Source organism: Panthera onca, chromosome D3 (assembly GCF_046562875.1).
Source record: "Panthera onca isolate mPanOnc1 chromosome D3, mPanOnc1 haplotype 2, whole genome shotgun sequence".
NCBI classification, from domain to species: domain Eukaryota; kingdom Metazoa; phylum Chordata; class Mammalia; order Carnivora; family Felidae; genus Panthera; species Panthera onca.
The window spans coordinates 27,346,366-27,364,347 of record NC_138350.1 but is presented as its reverse complement, the minus strand read 5'-3'; the positions used below and the strand labels follow the sequence as shown (position 1 = coordinate 27,364,347).

Sequence of the window (17,982 nt, the reverse complement as noted above, 5' to 3'; positions counted from 1 at the left end):
CTTGGACTTTGCAGCTTGCCTAGGTGTCTCCTCCCAGAGCAGGTGTGCACAGCACTGAACAGGCTGCAGGAGGGAAGCTGGGGCACCGGCCCTGCGCCGGGCATCCGGCGGTCCGTGGGGTGACCATCACCTCTCCTGCTGTGGCCAGGAGCAGGACTCCACAGGCCAGCACCTCCGTCGTCCATGGTGAGGTGAGGAGCGGCTGGCAGGAGGCCGCCAGTCCCTGGGGGGCAAGGTCTTACGGAAGAGCCACACGTTGGGAAGGTCAGAGGCTGAGGCACCGACTGGGGTCCCTCGAGAGCGAGGCAGGCAGAGTCCAGGCCTGGGCACGGGAGACGCGAGATGTGGCGGGAGTCGGGCAGCCGCCTTGCCGCCTTGCCGTGGGCTGGGGCAGCGTGGGCGTCGCCGGGTTCCCGGGGCGCTGGCCTGCGGCTGTGAGCGAGGGCGTCGCCCGGAGGCGGCGGGCGCGGGGCCGTTGGGGGGCGCCTGGGTCCCCGCCCCCGCCGGCCGCGCCGGGTCGCGCGTGGGCGCGGCGGGCGCCGATTGGCTGGCGGGCGCGCGGGCGGGGCGGGAGGCGGCGGCGCGGAGGGGCCGGTCACCCCGCAGCCTGGCCTCGGCCTCCGCCGCTCGTCGCCGCGCCCCGCCCGCGCGCCCGCCGCCGCCCGTCCCCCCCGCCGGCGGCCACCAAGAGCACAGGCCTGCGGTACAAGAGCAAGCTGGCGACCCCAGGTGAGCCCGGCGCCTGCCCGCGCGTCCGCGCGCCCGCGCGCGCCTTTGTCCCCGCCGCCCGCCCGCCTCTCACCGTGTCTTTCCGTCTCTCCCCCTCACGCCGGCCCAGACCCGGACCCCGACCCGACCCCGACCCCGCAGAGGACAAGCAGGTACGTGCGCGCCGCCGCTCCCCCCGCGGCCGGCTGTCACCCATTGTGCCACCAACACCGCCGGCGCCCAGGCGCGACCCCGCCCCCGCCGGCCGTCATCCTGCCCTGTCGCGATAACCGATTGTCAGCTGGGGCAGTGCCGCTGCGCCAGGGGCTACAGAGGGGAGGAGTGGGCACTGGGCCCCTGGGGGCCTGACCCCTGGCCCTTACAGCCGGGGTGCCCCTCCCAGGATGGGGGGATGGGCCGGGTGTCTCCCAGTGGTCCAGTGCCAGTGTATCCTCCCCGAACTGGCCTTAGGCCTCGTGCTGGGGGTCCTGAGTGAGGCCACCGTCACCACAGGCCACAGGCTAGGGGAGGGGTCTGTATCCACCAGCCAGCACCTAGACCCTAAGCAGCCCCACCCCACTCCTGTGCATCTTATGCCTCTTCTCCCCACACACCAATTCGAGTGGGCTGATCTGTGGCCAGGCCTCTTCCCCAGACTGGGAGCCTCTAAGGCCTGGTCTGAGTCATCCCTGTGCCCAGAATGGGTCTTCTAACCTAGTGGGTACAAATAGGCTTGTGGCCTCCCACAGGGGCTGGCCTGGCCCCCACTCAGGGAATGCAGGACGTGACAGGAGGCTGACCTGGGCACCCACTGTGAAACCCAGCTGAGGCTGGGGTTAAACAGAGCTGGGAGATCCTGAGAGTGGGGTGGGAGTGGGTAACCAGATGGGCAGGGGGCTCTGGGGCCCTGCTGGAGGCCTTTCTGGCTTGAGCTCAGTCATGTTGGGGGATCTTCTTGGCCTAACTCTGGCACCAAGGTGGCCTTGGCACTCCTCGTCAGAGATAGGAATTCACACAGCGGGTAGATGCCGGGTAGAACCCCGAAGTCCTGGCCCAGGGTGCGGCCCAGCAGGTGGGGTGGGGGCTGGGAGTCACTGGCTGCCAGGTGCCAGTCTCCTGGCAGGGACACGCCCCACCCTGGGACAGGTGAGGCTCTTGGGGAGGGGCCCCTCAACCTCAACCTGCTGGCAAGGGCCTCTCCAGGGAGCCCGGGCCAGGAGCTGTCTTCCTATCAAGGCAGGTCAGACAATGCCTGAGACGCAGGGACACATGCTGCCAGGCTATTGTTTGAAGGAGAGAGAGAGAAGGCCCGGGAGACCAGCCCCCACAGCTTCTCCTGGGCCTTGGAGTTACTGGGCCAGGCAGCTGCTGCCTAGCACCACCAGGGACTCCCTCCTGCTGAGGTGTGAGCCCCGTCAGGCCTGTGTCTGCCCATCCTTCAAGGTCAGTTAGGAGCCAGCCTCACCTGTCCCCTACCCCTCAGACCAGAGGGAGAGGGCACCATGCAGGTGGAGGGGGAGCCCCAGGAACAAAGCCAAGGAGCCAGGTCTTTGGGACAGGCTCCCCGAGGATCTGGGGGGGGGGGGGGCTGGAAGAATATGGTAGTTTCACCGTTAATATTGTTTGGTGTTGGTGAGCTTTGGTCTATCCACACTATGAAAGAGGGTGGGGGGTGCTCTGGTGGCCCTCCGTGTCCCCATCCTCTGGCCCCCACCTTGTCTCAGGCAGTGATGGGGGCTCTATTGGCTCTGGTGGCTGCTTCCAGAGCTGACTCCAGTGATTCTAAGAATGGAAATGCCTCGAGAGTCTCAGGCACCGGGAGGAGGTGGGCGCAGCTGTGTCTACAGCTCAGGAAGCCCTGAGAAATATTTGTTGTACTTCATGGGCCAGAGAGAGGGGGTGGCAGGGCCCCTTCCCTGGAGCTCCCCCAGGGAATCCACAGGCCCTGTCTGGGTGAGTTTGGGTGCAGGGGCAGGAGCTGGGAGTGAGACCCTTTCCCTCCTGACATGTCACCCTCCTGACTCTTGCCCTTCTGACCTGGGCCTCCCCAGAGGCTGTGCCTTATCAGTGGAGAAACTGAGGCAGTCTGAGAGTGACAAGCTCCATTAGACACCCAGCTGTGAAGTGCTAAGGCGTAGACCCAGGTGTGTCTGTCTTGGAGATGCCCTGAGCCTGAGATGCCAGCCTGTCTGGCTGGGGGGCTAGGCTGAGGGGCTGCGTCTCTAGTGGACCTACAGGTGGAGATTGGGTGGGACTTGGCCCAGACACTTCCTACAGGTCCACATGGCAGAGGGCTGGGGCCAGTGTGGAGGCTTTCTCGGGGCAAGGACTGAGGGCCCAGCTGGGAGAGCTGAGGGAGGTGCCCTGTGGCTTCCCCCTGCTCTCCTCTGGATGAAAGACTCTCCTGTTCCCAGCTGTGGGCCCACCCCTCCTCCCCAGGTGCCAGGGGCCTCCAGGCCCCACAGCAGCATCATGAGCCTGGACAAATGGACAGAGGCCCCTCAACCAGGGGAGCCAAGAAGGGAGAACCAGGGTGGGGAAGAGCTGGGGGCCGCCTATCCCCACTGATACACAGTCCAAGAAGTATGTCTGTTCTTGTTGCAGCTCCTTTCCAAGCCTCCCTCCTGCCTGGCTGGCTGGTTCCGATTCTGGTAGGGTCCCGGAGAGAGGGGTGAGGAAGGGTTTGGTGCCCAGGAGAGGCCTGTGGCCCCTGGGGTGGTCACAGAGGGTGAGAGCTATACCGGCTTGAGCTTTCCAGCCCTCGTGGGCCCGTCTTGTGGATCAGAGCAGGCGAGGAGGCTGACAGGGAGACAAATGACGGGGAGGGGGTAAGTTCACTCTACACACCATCCCCCCACTTTGGCTGGCAGAAGTGGTCTGGGGGCAGCTGTGGCCAGTGCTGGCTGGCTGCAGCTTCCAAGTTTCCCGGAGGTAGGGTGGGTAGGCCTCTGGTGCTCTAACTGAGCACTTGAGCCCCTTCAAGCCCGGGCGAAGGGGAGGTGGGTCCAGGCTGGGGAGGTGGGCTCTGCCCCCTCCCAGTTCCCACGTGTCTGGAAGGACCACACCAGTCCAGAACACTCCTGCTCCCATCACACACACATAACATACGAGGGGGGAGGGAGCGTACAAGGAGGGGTGTGGCCGTGGATAGTTAGGACTCCACGACACCGCCGGGAGGTTTCCGGGCCAATTCTATGAGGAGAGAAGGAGTGAGAGGGGCCGCTGCCCGCGTGGGTGCGCATAGGTCCCGGGAGCGTTCTCCTGGCGGGCGCCGTCTGGCTGGTGAAAGCCGCGCTGCACCTGGAGGGGGCGAGACGCGGGGCGGCCACAAACCCCGCCCCCTAGGGCCCTTAGGTGGGCCCTGGCTTCCCCACCCTCCCACCCGGGTGGTGGAGACGCCCGGACAGAGGCCACCCGTCCGGCAGCGGGACTCCGCCTCCGTGCCTATGCGCGCCTATGCTGGGCCCTGCCCTCCGAAGCAGCTTTCCGGTGGCTCCGCCGGCGGCCCAATTTCCAAGAGACTGTTTCCCGCCCCGCCTGCCAGCGCCCGCGAGGCCCCGCCTCTGGTTCGGTGCGGGAGCCGGGCCTGCCTGTGGCTGAGACCACGCGCGCGCGGTTCGGGGCGGGTCCGCATTGGCAGAGGCTTGGCCCGCGTGGCCTCTGGGGTCAGCCACACCGCGATGGGCAACGTCCCTTCTCTGGGCCTCGATTCCCGCGTCTGTAAAACGGGGGCGAGAACGGAGCTTCAGGGCAGTACCGCCTGTAAGTCCCTCCTGCCCCTGTGGGTCTGACCCGGTCTGGGGTCCAAATGCAGCGATGGACTCGCTGGCAGCGCCCCAGGACCACCTGGTGGAGCAGCTGCTGTCACCGCGGACCCAGGCCCAGAGGCGGCTCAAGGTGTGTGTGGAGAGGGGAGTGAAATGTGGGTCAGTGTGTGTGTGCCTGCCGGGTCCCGGTCCCAAGGGCTCTGGGACGTGACAGGGACCGGCAGGGCCAGGGTCCACCTGACTGGGCGCTGGGACCCCGAGGGTGGGGGAGGCTCGGTGCCACTGTCTATAAATAGCCCTTGCTCCCCTTGGTAGCAGCAGCCAGCCACCCCCGCAGCTGGATGGTGGCCAGATGGGGCCTCCCACCCCCTGGTACACTCAGGAGGGGTGAGTATTGAGGCCAGGGGGCTTCTCCCGCCTATGGAGGGCCTTGGATGTGTGTGAGGGGTCTGGGTCCTGGTGCCCTCTGCCCACCGCCCAAGGGAGGACCCAGCCTAGGCCTGCTGCAGCCAGGCATCCTAAACTCTACACACACAGACACATTCTCAGGTCCCTGCAAAGCCCCTCACTGAGGCGGGAGCAAGGATGCCTGTCACCCCCTCACCTGCCTTCCCAGCTCCAGGCCTTTGCTCACAGGCCCTCACCCCATTTCTGCCATTGAAACTCCCCACACAGAGGACTCTGCCCTCTGTTGCCTCCATGTCTGAGCCGGGTAGGGAACAGGGCATCAGACTGCCCCAGGAATCCAAGCCTGCTCCTGACTTGCCCTGCCCCTGCCCCCCAGGATATCGACAAGCAGTACGTGGGCTTCGCCACACTGCCCAATCAGGTGCACCGGAAGTCTGTGAAGAAGGGCTTCGATTTCACGCTTATGGTGGCGGGTGAGTGGGCTGGACTCCCAGGTGGGGTGGCTTGGGCCATAGCCAGCTAGGCTTTGTCAGAGGGGTCCCAGACTTAACCTGACTCTTTCACTGTACCTGCTGGCAGGTGAGTCGGGCCTGGGGAAGTCCACGCTGGTCCACAGCCTCTTCCTGACCGACTTGTACAAGGACCGGAAGCTGCTCAGTGCTGAGGGTGAGTGGGCCCTATGCAGCCCTGGCATTGGTTCCCCATCCTCTGCTGTGTGACCCTTCAAAGGGGTCCCTTCTGGGTCCAGACCCTGCTCCTCTCTCCCCACAGCGTGGGTCTCTCCTGTTCAGGGTCCAGGAATAGTGGCCCAGACCACAGTGAGGCCATGAGGCCAGGGCTAAATGCTAGAATGGATGAGAACAAGGGTCCTGGCTGCCCAGTGGGGGTGGGGTCTGAGAGTTGGAGAGACCCCTCCAAACGATGCCCCGACACCCACAGAGCGCATCAGCCAGACCGTAGAGATCCTGAAGCACACGGTGGACATTGAGGAGAAGGGGGTCAAGCTGAAGCTCACCATTGTAGACACACCGGGCTTCGGGGATGCTGTCAACAACCCTGAGTGGTGAGGAGAGCCTGGCTGGGGAACAGTCTGTGCCTAGGCTGGTCCAGTGTCCCCTCTGGCCTCACCGACCCTCCTGCCTACCTGCAGCTGGAAGCCCATCACCGACTACGTGGACCAGCAGTTTGAGCAGTATTTTCGTGACGAGAGTGGCCTCAACCGCAAGAACATCCAAGACAACCGTGTGCACTGCTGCCTCTACTTCATCTCCCCTTTTGGACACGGGTGCGTGAATGTCCTGGGAACAGGCTCAGGGTGGGGGGTGGGACCCGCCTCCATGGTTCCCCGTTGGCTGCACCTGTCACTGCTTATCTTCTGCCTGTGCCCTCACAACCATGCCCTCCCTGAGCCCATCCCACCCTCTCTCTGTGCCCCCACCACCCGCACCATGCCCCTCTCCACCCCTGGATGCTCTCTGCAGGCTGCGGCCAGTGGATGTGGGTTTCATGAAGGCTCTGCATGAGAAGGTGAACATTGTGCCGCTCATCGCCAAAGCTGACTGTCTCGTCCCCAGCGAGATCCGGAAGCTGAAGGAGCGGGTGAGCCTGGCAACTGGGCCTGGGCTAGGTCTCCAGGACCCAGAACACCAAGTGTGCTGATCCTGGGTGCCAGCGCACCTGGCCCCGGGTCCCTGGCCAGCCTCAAATCTGACAGCCCTTGCCCCGCCACAGATCCGGGAGGAGATTGACAAGTTTGGGATCCACGTGTACCAGTTCCCTGAATGTGACTCTGACGAGGATGAGGACTTCAAGCAGCAGGATCGGGAACTGAAGGTGAGCGGCCTGGGGTGGCAGAGGAGGGAACTGGAGGTCAGTTTACATGGCACCAAGCATCCAGGTCCAACCCGGTGGGGGAAAGAGTCTTTTGTCTGGGCAGTAGAGCCCCTCCACCTGGGGGGGGGGGGTTGGGGGGGTGGGGGTGGGGTACAGTCACTCATGTCCCCACTGGCTTGTGCAGTTTGGGCCCCGTGTGGTTAGTGTGTCATGGAGCACTTGCCAGGACCCAAAGGCACAGTCCTGGCCAGGCCTCCACCCTGACCCTGCTCCTCAGTCTTCTTCCAATGGGTCACGAGCAGAAGGGTCTGGCCTGATGGCCACAAGCCTGTGTGTGCCCTGGCTCCCAGAATTCTGAGCTCCAGAGGATGGTTGTGGCTTTGGGTGCCCCGGGATCTAGAGTGGCAATAACCAAGCCTAAGGCACGGGATAGGCAGCCACTGGGCCAAGAGCAGGGTGGAGCCCTTGGCCCCAGCCTAAGTCAGCATCAGTAACAGGAGGCAGGGGCTCAGCTCTGGGGAGGGAGGGATGGCGATGGTAGCTGAATGGAGCAGTTCCTGATGGGAGATGGTGTCAGAAGGGGAGGATATGCCCGGCTGGGCACATACCCTGTGCCACGGGTATAAGCCATGCCAGCTCTGGCTTCAGAGAAGCCACAAGGGTTGGGCAACTCCAGGATCTCTTTGGGGAGGGGCTGTTGATAGTGATACTGGAGGAGCGACCAGGTGCCGAGTGCCCATGTCCCTCTTCAGCCACTAACCCCATACTCACACTAACTGGGCGCGAGCCCTTGTACCTGCCCTTCCCAGGAGAGTGCGCCCTTCGCGGTTATCGGCAGCAACACAGTGGTGGAGGCCAAGGGGCAACGGGTCCGGGGGCGACTGTACCCCTGGGGGATCGTGGAGGGTGAGTTCAGGCATGGGGTGCGACAGAGGGAGTGGGGTGGCTCCCCCGGGCCTGCACCCACCCAACACCCGCTCTTGCCCCACAGTGGAGAACCAGGCACACTGCGACTTTGTGAAGCTTCGCAACATGCTGATCCGCACACACATGCATGATCTCAAGGACGTGACATGCGACGTGCACTATGAGAACTATCGCGCGCACTGCATCCAGCAGATGACCAGGTGCGCAGCTCTGACTCGGACCTGGATCGTGCACCTCGTGTTCCCAGCCAAGGCTCCCTAACAGAGGGCTGATCCTTGCTGCCTTCCCAGATCTGAACTTTGCCCCGACTCCCAAGTAGGCCCCCCACCCTGCACCTTGTCTTCCCAGAGCCGACCCAACGGTGTGGGAGCTCAGGAGGGCAGAGCCTCGGTAGTGTTGGGGGTCAGACAAACTGTCCTTCTTGTCCACCCCACAGCAAACTGACCCAGGACAGCCGCATGGAGAGCCCCATCCCCATCCTACCACTGCCTACCCCGGATGCTGAGACAGAAAAGCTCATCAGGATGAAGGATGAGGAGGTTAGTGGGGCCACAGGGGAGGAGAAGGGGTGGAGGTGGGGGTCCAGCCCCTCCTATCACGTTTGCCACTCTACCTTCTGCTATTCCCGTCTCACCTCCAGCTAAGGCGCATGCAGGAGATGCTGCAGAAGATGAAGCAGCAGATGCAGGACCAGTGACCCCAACCCAGCCCCACATTGCCATGGATATACTGCCAGTTTCCAGGCTGGCCCTTCCCGTCCCTGGACCCCAACTGGCCTGGACTCCACCCTGGAATAAATCTGGATCTCCAACAGGCCTGGGCACAACCCCAGTCCCGGAATGGTCCAGACCAGGACTGTTCCCGACTATTCCCAACCTGACCCAGAGATGCAGGCTCATAGCCCCCAAACAACCCTAATTTATTCTCAGCACCAGTCCCTCCTCTTATTTGTATCTGCTTCCAAGGGGCCTGGACAGCAGCCCCCACAGCTGGCCCTCTTTGGCCTCGGGGGAACAGGAGCTAATTTGGGCCATGACTTTTGAGATCTACCCCTGCCCCAGAAGGTCATGAACTCCGACTCCAGGCCCTACTCAGGTAGGGGGATAAAACAAGGCAGAATAGGGAAGCAGATCCTCGGCATCCCAGGTCTATTTCTCCACCCCAGTGCCACAGAGTGGACGTGGGAACCCTCATGTGCCCCCTCCCTCGGGCCACCCAGCTTACGCTGAGGCCTCACTTTGTGCCGAGGTGGGCCAGTCCTTCCCTACCTCCTCACCCCTCACTGGGTAGCTCAGTGGCAGGTTGGGCAACAGAAGCGCTTAGGATCCCTCCAGACCGAAGGAGAGCAGCTGGCTGCAGGCAAGGATCTCCCGGGGCTGGTGGGGCAGGGACGCCTGCAATTGCCCAAACTCCTCATCTAGGGCTGTGGCCTGGCCTGAGGGCTCCAGGAACAGTGGGTGCTGGGCAACCTGGGAACCCCCCACCCCTAGACTGCCATTCCCTGCCTGTGGCTGGAGGTCCTTTCTCCCCAGCAGCACTGTTGCCCTGGGTTGCCTAGGCCATCCCTCCCCCACCCCCAGCATGATACCTTCCCCCCCCAATCCCAGTCTCCAGTTTTGTTCAGTTGTGAATGCTGCATCCTGTCCTGGTGACAGGAGAACAATGTTGGTGAAGTCGCAGTGGTGATCCTTGCTCCCCTGGGTTGGTGGGGGGCGGAAGCCCTGGTAGCCTGCGAGCCCTGGTGATAGTGCTCTATCTGGGGCCGCAGCGTCTGTCTACTGGGCCTCCGGGTTATTTCTGGCGGGTGGCAGCGCTGTGGTCGGTTTGGCCGGGGTGCTGGGGCCTGGCAGGGGCGGGGCGGCATTATCGCTTGGCTCTCCAGCCAACGCTTAGCGCTCCAGAACAAGCCAGGTCACCATCCTCTCGCCATGGGCTCTGGTGAGTTTGGGGTCAGGCAGGCCCGGGACTGCGCTCCATGAGCAGAGTCGGGTTGGGAGGCGCTGCAGTCATCTGGGCTGCAGTAGGGAGATTTAGGGCGGACTTCCAGTCAGCGCGCGGATGGTCGAGGTGGAGAGGCTTTCGGGTAAGGCGGGGCTCGGGTCTCCGGGGCCCGGGCCGGGCCCAGCGCCCTGGGGTGTACAGGGACCCGCCCAGGTGCCACACAGGCCACCAGGCTCACTGCGGCGCTTCCCTTGCAGGGCCGCGCCGGGCGCTGAGCCTGCTGCTCCTGCTGCTAGCGCCGCCCAGCCGCCCAGTCGCGGGCTGCCCCGCGCCGTGTGGCTGTGCGGGGACGCGCGTGGATTGCGGGCGCCGCGGGCTGACATGGGCCTCGCTGCCCGCCGCCTTCCCGCCGGACACGACTGAACTGGTGCTGACGGGCAACAACCTGACGGCGCTGCCGCCGGGGCTGCTGGACTCGCTGCCCGTGCTGCGCGCCGCGCACCTGGGCGGCAACCCCTGGCGCTGCGACTGCCGCCTGGTGCCACTGCGCGCCTGGTTGGCCGGCCGGCCCGAGCGCGCGCCCTACCGCGACCTGCGCTGTGCCGCGCCCCCGGCGCTGCGCGGCCGCCTGCTGCCGTACCTGGCGGAAGACGAGCTGCGCGCCGCCTGTGCGCCGGGCGCGTTCTGCTGGGGGGCGCTGGCAGCGCAGCTCCTGCTGCTCGGCCTCGGGCTCCTGCACGCGCTGCTGCTGCTGCTGCTGCTGTGTCGCCTGCGCCGGCTGCGCGCCCGCGCCCGCGCCCGCGCCGCGCACCCGTTGTCGCTGACCGCCCCGCTGGTGGCGGAGACGGCCGGAGCCAGCGAGTTCTACGAGTAGTCCTGAGAGGCGCTGAGCGACGCGGGCGTGCCAGCCCGACAGGACCCTGCCCCAAGGAGCCCTCGCCCTGACCCGGACCGGGGCTCGTCCTCCGCCTGGGCACAGTCTTCCAGACCCCACCACCCCCCTGCGGGCCCCGGGCCACACGCGCCCCTCTGCAGCGAGGCGAGCCAAAGCCCAGGACGCTTAGGCGGGTCAAAGGGGTGAGCTGCAGCCCAGCCCCTGCGAGGTTCCCCACACCAAACTCCAGTGCAGAATAAACCCTTCTCCCAATCTGACTGGTCTCTGTGCCCCACCACCCGGAAATTCCCCTCCCAAACCACAGGACAAGCCCTAGGAGGTGATTCGAGGGGGATGCATCACATCTTCCTACACCCAACACGGGATCAGTGACTCTCCCAGACCACTCACTTTCAAAGGAGTTCAAGTGGAAGGCACAGAAGAACTCAGACAGTGACCACATTATAGGGTAGTGAAGACATTGTGGGGACAGTGAAAACAGTGTTGAGACAGTGAGGACACTGAGGGGCAGTGAGGACACAGGGACGGTGAGGATACTGGACAGTGAAGACAGTGGGGACATCGAGGGCACTGCAGGACAGTGTGGTTGAGAGGAAGAGAGAGGATGTTTGGAGTTGGGGTCTCTGGGGGTCAGTGAGGGGCCGTGAGGAGGCTCTGAGGACTGTTGGGAGCGTAGATGGGCAGATTTCAGGGCAGTCAGGGATGGGTCAGGGTGGTGAGAATAATCTGATGACCCACCTGGAACTCCCTGGGCATCTGAATTAGAAGCTCAGCCTCTGGAGGACAGGTGAGGCAGGTCCCTGCAGGGTTGAGTGGGTACCAGGGTGTTGCACAGTGTCTGGAGTCATGTTCTGCACTTGACCACCACTTCCTGTGGGAAGGTGCCTCTGACTGCTTGGACCAGCCTTGGTCCCTGGTCTCCCCTATCCCACCCCTGAACTCAGGCTGAGCAGCCAGGGCCTGGGACTCCTCCAGGGTGCCCCACTGTGGCACAAGCTGCTAACAAGGGACCCAGGGTGCCCAAATGAAGGGCTGACACTTTCCTCAATATTGGAGTCCCATTCCTGCCCTGGGTGGGGCCTCCACCTGGCTGGCCCTGTAAACAATGAAGGCCACTCTTCATGGACCCAAACAGGACCCTGACAAGAAGCCTCAGGCCTGGGCCTGGGGCGCCTGGCACAGGAAGGCTCTGGCCCCCATTGACCGGGTCGGGGAGGCTGCCGCTGACATGGCCTTTGTCCCAGTCTTTGTGGGACAAGATGGATGGCCCTCCGGTTGGGCTGATGCTATCTCAGGGCTGCCGGTCAGACGTGAGGCAGGAGCCACCCCCTCCTTTGTGGGCAGGTGCGGGGCATCCGGCCCATTGTGGGCTGTGGCCGACTGTCCAGCCGTCCATCCGGCCTTATCACTACATCAGGGATGGCCCCTTTTGTACAAATGAACTGCCAACCCCCCCCCCCCCCCACACACACACACACCCTCAGGGATGGCCCAGCACACCCAGAGCCCCTGGTGGGGGTCAGAGGTAATAGTCTTTGTCACAGTAAGGTACACAGGCAGCCTAACTCAGTCCCAACATGGTACAGGGAGGGGATGTTCCCCCTCACTTTCCAGAGGAGGAAACCAGATGCCAGGGAGGGGTCTTCCTGCTGGGCCTGAGCTTTCTCCACGCTGCACTGGAAGCAGAGCCCCTAGGACTCCTCTCTTACTCCTCACTGAGGCCTTCAGGGAACAAATGTAGGGCTCAGGAGAAAATGGCCTGGGGGTCTTAGGTGACCCCAAGCTAAGAGAAGGAAGCCTCCTGGGCTGTGAGCCCAGGCTCCAGCAGACACTATGTGGAGGGGTCAGCAGGAGCCCAGGCCCACTGCCCACAAGTTTGAGGGCTTCTGGGCCGTGTCCCTCTGAGAGGATGGGCACAAGGAACCCTGAGAGCCCGGAGCTGCAGAAGCAGCTGGAGCTCCTCTGATGTAGGAAAGAGGCTGGTGTCACAGTCTGGTCAGACCTGAGGAAGAACTTCCTTACTCCCTGGTAAATAGGGCAGCTGAATATCATGGTTCCTCCTAGACTCTCTCTCTCTTTTGTCAGTTCTCCATGATTTAGATTGGCTTCTGCCCAAGGTACTGGCCACAGAGGGTGCTGGCCTGGCCTCCCTGGCGAATCTTTTCCAGGCTGCCTGGGAGTCCCCGGTCCCAACTTGTGACCCTGAGCTGACCCTCCATGCACTGACCCTGGGGCCTCCAAGGAGTGTGGGGAAGTGGATGGTCCCAGCTCAGCGCCCCTGAATGGCCCTGTGCAGGGAGGGGGAATGTACACCTCTACCCCCACCTCAAGGGCCTGCCATGCCCCTCCCCCCAGCGTGGTCCTCCATCTAATGGACACCACACCTGCCCCAGGGGCCCTTCCCCACTGACAGCTTGGTCCTCTCTGCGGTTTCAGACTCCTTCTCCTTCCAGATGGGAACAAAACGGTGGCCACTCAAGGCATCCCCCCACGCCTGCAGCCCCCAAGCTGTCTGATTCAGGGTCCTTTGCCCTACAGCCCAGGGGTCCTCTGACCCCATCACTGCCCACCCCCAGCCTCTCTGAACAAGCCCCGGCAGGGCCAGACGGCATTCCTGGGACAGATACAGCCGTGACCTCCCTCTGGCAATCTTCGTGTCCTTGTCTGTGAAATGGGTTGCGGCCTCGGCTGAGGACCTCCCGCCCCCAAATCGGCATCCGGTTCTCCCCTCACGCGCCGCGACCCGAATGAGCCACCAGAGGGCGCTCGTGGTCTGCGGAAAACCCCCCCACGTGGGGCGAGGGCAGCCGAGGTGAGCCCTGGGCATGCAGACAACCAGGGTCCGCAGAGGAACAGACGCCAGGAGAGGACGGATTTGCCCAGGCTGGTGGGGGCGGATCGCCGAGACGGCGGACAGGTCGTACACCCCACGGGAACAGGGAAGGGTGCATCAAGTGGCCACTGACAGGGAGGGGTGAGCGCGCCCCCTCTACACCCTTCCCCTCCTTTACCTTCCTCTCCCTTCCCCTCCCCGGGGTCGCTGACAGCCCATCAACAGGGAAGATAAGGGACTTCTTCCGCCAGGCGGAGGGAGTGTCAGCTCAGGTGCTCCAGCCGCACTCCTGCCGCCTGTTTGCTCCGTAAACATACATTGGGCCCCTGCTGTGTGCACCGAGGCAGGGCTGGAAGGAGCGGCTGCGTGGTGGCCGGCTGCGTGGTGGCCGGTGGCGTGGAGGGCGACTAGAAGGAAGAAGCCGGTGGGGATGGTGGAATGGGAGCCCCCCAGGGGGAGTGGAACAGACGCTTCGCCACCTCCCGACCAACCTGGGGGCGAGGAGTGTGTGCGGGTCCTTCGTGGGCCCCCTCCTGCCTGGGGAGATGAAGGGGAGCCTGGGGAGGGGGGCGGCCCCTCGGTGGGGGGAGACTTGAGTGGGGCCCGCGTGGACGAGGCCCTGGGAAGGTCTGGGGGCCCCCCGAAGCCCTGGCCACGTTGGGGTGGGGGTGCACCCGCCGCTCAGACAGAGCAACAACATTGGGGTGGGTGGCGGGGCCCTGGGGGCCCATAGCTCACTGCACCGTCTGCGCCCACCCCCGGCGTTTCCGATGGAAGACAGGCAGCAGGCGATAAATCACCGGCTCCCACTCCCACCCACCCAGGCTGCCTCGGGGAAGGGGGGCTGCATGTGACAGAGACAGAGCCTGAGACAGAGACAGAGACAGAGACAGAGACAACCACAGAGAGAGACAAAGGCAGCTATGGCTGGCCAGCTGACACTGGCCAGGTCCTTTTGCTCAGGGTGTCTGGCCTCCCACCCCAAGATGCCCCCTCTATCAGGCCCATCTGGAAACCAGCTGAGAGCCACCCCACCCCAACCGACCCCCAACAGGGAGGAGGAAGAGGGAGGGAGCAAGGCCTTAGCAGCCATAACTCTGTCCACCCTGGAGAACCATAAATCAGCAGGGGGCTCTCGGGAAGCACTCACCCCCTAGGCTGAGGGGGGCCTTTAGGGTCACTGGTCCTGGTGACTGGGCCTGGCCTTAGCTCTTGTGTCCCGCCTTCCTTAAACAGCCCCTGGGGTATCCCCCAGGCCTACCTCCGTTTTTCCCCAGCACAGTCACATGCCCAGAGCTGTCTACACCCAGGGCTGTCTACAATGGATGCAACACTCTCCTCGTCCTCACCTTCTCTGTGCACAGACAGGAAATGTCTGCAGAGGATGACGTCCTGTCCTATCAGGAGAACCCATGGGCTGGCCCTGCAGGGTCTGGGGATCAGCAGTCCTTCCCAGAGAAGCCTTCCCATGGGGATCTTCTCTGCCCCAGAGGAAACACGGTCTATCCCTCCTTCTGTCCTGCTTTCCTGTCACCACCACCCCGCAGCGTGGTGAAGGCCAGCTGGACAAAGGGTGCTGGGAGATCGACCAGGTGGGGACCCCTCCATTACTGTGGACATCCCCTGAGGGGTCAGTACTCAGTGTGGGCAAAGCTTGAGAGAGCCCATGGGAATGTTCCCAAGACCTATGGAGTGTGCTCAGCACCCCCACTGCCCAGACCCCCAGTTCAGCCACTGGCTTCATGGATCCCTGGCCCAGGGGTGTGTCCTGCAGACAACCCCTCAGGGCTCTTGTGGCAGAAATAAGGCCACTTATACACAGGGAAACAAATGTCCACCATGAAATCTCTCAAAGAGCGGAGGGAGCGGGGACGGGAGCGTCCTTCAGAGCTCTTGGAATTCTGTGCCTGAGAGAAACCCTGGTCCTCATCATGTGGATGATCCCCTTGACCCTCAGAACAAACCTGAGTGCCCCAGCCCCGGGACATCAAAAGCACTGACTGGTATGTTGAAGGCAGGTGGTGGGGAGGGCTCCTGGGGATGTTCAGGCTGAGGGAGCAGCACTGTGCTGCCAGGAGACGCCTGTCAGGGGAGGGTACAGAGATTGCAGGGGCCAGAGGTGCCCTGGGCTCAGCCTGTAGGAGGGAGAGGGCAGAAGGGCCCCAGATGTGTAAGGGGAGCTGCCGTCCAGTCATTTGTTGGTTCTGAAGCATTCTTCCCAGCAGTGTGCAGTCCCATCTGGAGGCTACTGTCTGCATGGTCGGGGGGGGGGGGGCTTGGGGGTGCAGGTCCCTTGGACTCCAGCCTTCACCTATCAGAGGCTCCCACCCTCCTCACCCCTTGTCCTACTACAGGTGTCCTTGCGGGGAGGGCCTCACCTCACCCTGTTTAAGTGTGTTAGACAAATTGAGGGGCTCTTGGCCAGATAGACACTCATGTGGCAAGGGGTGGGGGACGGGAGGGCACCTTCAACAACAAGGACAGCCTGACTGGCTCTCTCCACCCACCCCAGTGCTGCTCTCCCTGCCTCTGTCCCAGTCACACAGGACCCTGGGATCATCCCCACAAGGTCACTGTGTCCCCAGTGGGGTAAAAAAAAAACCTTCAGAAGTGGCAGGGGCCTGGGGCATCTGGGTGGCTCAGTTGGTTAAGCGTCTGACTCTTGCTTTTGGCTCAGGTCATGGTCTCACGGCTATGTCGGTTTGAGCCCCTTGTCAGGCTCTGTGCTGATGGGGTGGAGCTTGCTTGGATTCTCTCTCTCTGCCCTTCCCCCACTTGCACTGTCTCTGTATCTCTCAAAAGAAGTAAATAAACTTTAAAGAAAAAAAAGAAGTGAGAGGGGCTGGAAGGGAATCCTTCAAGCTTTGCCAGAGGGAACCCCTGGGGTTTGGGGGTACAGACCTCAGGGCAAGTAGAGGGTCCCCATGCTGCTTCTCTTGCCCAGGTGTGTGCATAGGCCTGGTGTGCCCATTCCCAAGAGGGAGACTATAGCCTGGGGCCAGGGGGCTGGGGAGGTGGGGGTGAGTGTCCGGGGCAGTGTGGGCATCGCCCAGGTGATTGTGCCCCTGGGCCTCTACAACTCCCAGGCTTGAGCAGGGCTTTGAGGAGGCCTATGGAAGGCCTAAAGGCCAAGCTCTGCTGTGCTTCTGCATGGAAATCTATGTTAATGTGACTTGTATTTAGGAGCTCACTTTTCTCTGTGCTTTGTTTATTTAAAGATGCTCTTGAAGGATTCCAGCCAGATACCGAGGAAAGGGCTTCTGTCTGGGCAGGGCTGCCGGGGGGGGGGGGGGGGGGCCGGCGCCCCTGACAGCCGCCTGTCCCAACACGCCTGCGCCCCTGTGTGCCCACTGAAGGTGCTCACCGTGTTCAAGTTGCCTCATCTCCTGCAAGAGTGCGTCTTGGGGGGCCACACCCGGGAGGACACCAGTGACACAGACCAGAGCAGAGCCAGAGCCCATAGACAACGCCATCCTGAGATGTTCATGCAGGGGGGGAGTGGGGGAAGACCATCGGCTTTCTTTATAGGAAAAATGGGGACAGACTTGTTTGTGGGAGCCCTGGGTCTCTCCTGGCACAGAATGCCTCACCTGGGTACCCCTTGCTCCGGGGGTCCCTAGTGAGGGTCCCTATTTTATGAGTCTCTCTGCTGCAGATCCTTCATCTAGAGCCCCTGCTCTATAGGTCTCTTCTCTTTGGAGCCCTGGTATGGAATTTCTGGTGTAGGCGTCTCTGGTATGGGGGTCTCTCCTCTGGGGATCTCTGGTCTGAGGTCACCGTTTGGCAGGTCCCTGGTGTGGAGGTCTCTGGTCTCAGAGGTCCCGGATCAGTTCTCCAGGTGTCTGCTCTGCATCTGGAGGTCCCCAGTGTGGAGGGCAGTGATGTTGTCTGTCCTTATTTGGGGTACCATGGTTTTGCCATGGTGGTCTCCAGGATACCAGTCAGCCCCTTTGCCCCGGGCTGGGGATCCACCGCCACAGAAATCCTCCCGGAGGGCCACACTCCTGACTCTCTTGTGGCAAGGCCAACACCCAGGGCTTCCTGGAGGCCCCCTCCCCGCTGAGCCCAGAAAGAGCCCTTTGCAAAGACATGTCTGCCTCATCGAGGATAGGTTCCTGTCTCCTCCTTTGTCCCCACAAGCACAGGCTTGCATGGGTCAGTTCATACTAAAGGTCCAAGTGCCAGTTTTCACTGACCAGTTCAACCATTTTGCAAAGCTTCAGGCCCCCTCAGATGGGGTTTCCACCAAGCCTGTCGGAGCTGAGGAAGATTCAGAAGTCCTGCCTATCACTTCAAGTGTTCCCTCCCTGCTGCATTCCTTTATCCCCAATTCCAAATTCCCCCAAAGCTCTGAAACTTAAAGTGTTCGAAACTCTGTAACAAAGGCAGCCCTGGGCTGATGTGTAACCATGTGTTATGGCCTTTATTAATTCCAGTTCATGTGAATAGTCGCACTTCACTACCAACACCTTTTTTAAATGTGTTTGTTTGTTTGTTTGTTTGTTTGTTTGTTTGTTTTAAGAGAGAGAGATTGTGAGTGGGAGACGGGCAGAGAGAGAGGGGGAGAGTGAGAATCCCAAGCAGGCTCCATGCTGTCAGCACAGAGCACAAACCCGTGAGATCACAACCTGAGCCAAAATCAAGAGTTGGACGCTAAACCGACTGGGCCA

At 62.6% G+C, this 17,982-nt stretch overlaps 2 protein-coding genes across 4 annotated transcripts; both read left to right on the top strand.

Moving 5' to 3' along the window:
• Positions 1-860: 860 nt before the first annotated feature.
• LOC144613868 (septin-5) lies at positions 861-8,458 on the top strand. 3 transcript variants are annotated; one of them, XM_078435530.2, is made up of 11 exons: positions 861-881; positions 5,260-5,356; positions 5,463-5,549; positions 5,823-5,946; positions 6,034-6,168; positions 6,365-6,482; positions 6,615-6,716; positions 7,526-7,622; positions 7,708-7,843; positions 8,080-8,182; positions 8,284-8,458. In XM_078435530.2, exons 2-11 carry the CDS (start codon positions 5,347-5,349, stop codon positions 8,338-8,340), a joined length of 969 nt encoding a protein of 322 aa, XP_078291656.2. In that variant the 5' UTR covers positions 861-881; positions 5,260-5,346; the 3' UTR covers positions 8,341-8,458. The 3 variants fall into 3 exon arrangements, with proteins under 3 accessions (XP_078291656.2, XP_078291657.2, XP_078291655.2); XM_078435531.2 differs by lacking the exon at positions 861-881 and adding an exon at positions 4,455-4,470; XM_078435529.2 differs by lacking the exon at positions 861-881 and adding an exon at positions 4,477-4,605.
• A 118-nt stretch (positions 8,459-8,576) lies between these two features.
• On the top strand, positions 8,577-10,731 carry LOC144613869 (platelet glycoprotein Ib beta chain). The gene is made up of 2 exons (XM_078435532.2): positions 8,577-9,581; positions 9,842-10,731. The coding sequence occupies exons 1-2, from the start codon at positions 9,572-9,574 to the stop codon at positions 10,456-10,458; spliced, it is 627 nt and encodes a 208-aa protein (XP_078291658.1). The 5' UTR covers positions 8,577-9,571; the 3' UTR covers positions 10,459-10,731.
• The last annotated feature ends 7,251 nt before the right edge of the window (positions 10,732-17,982 follow it).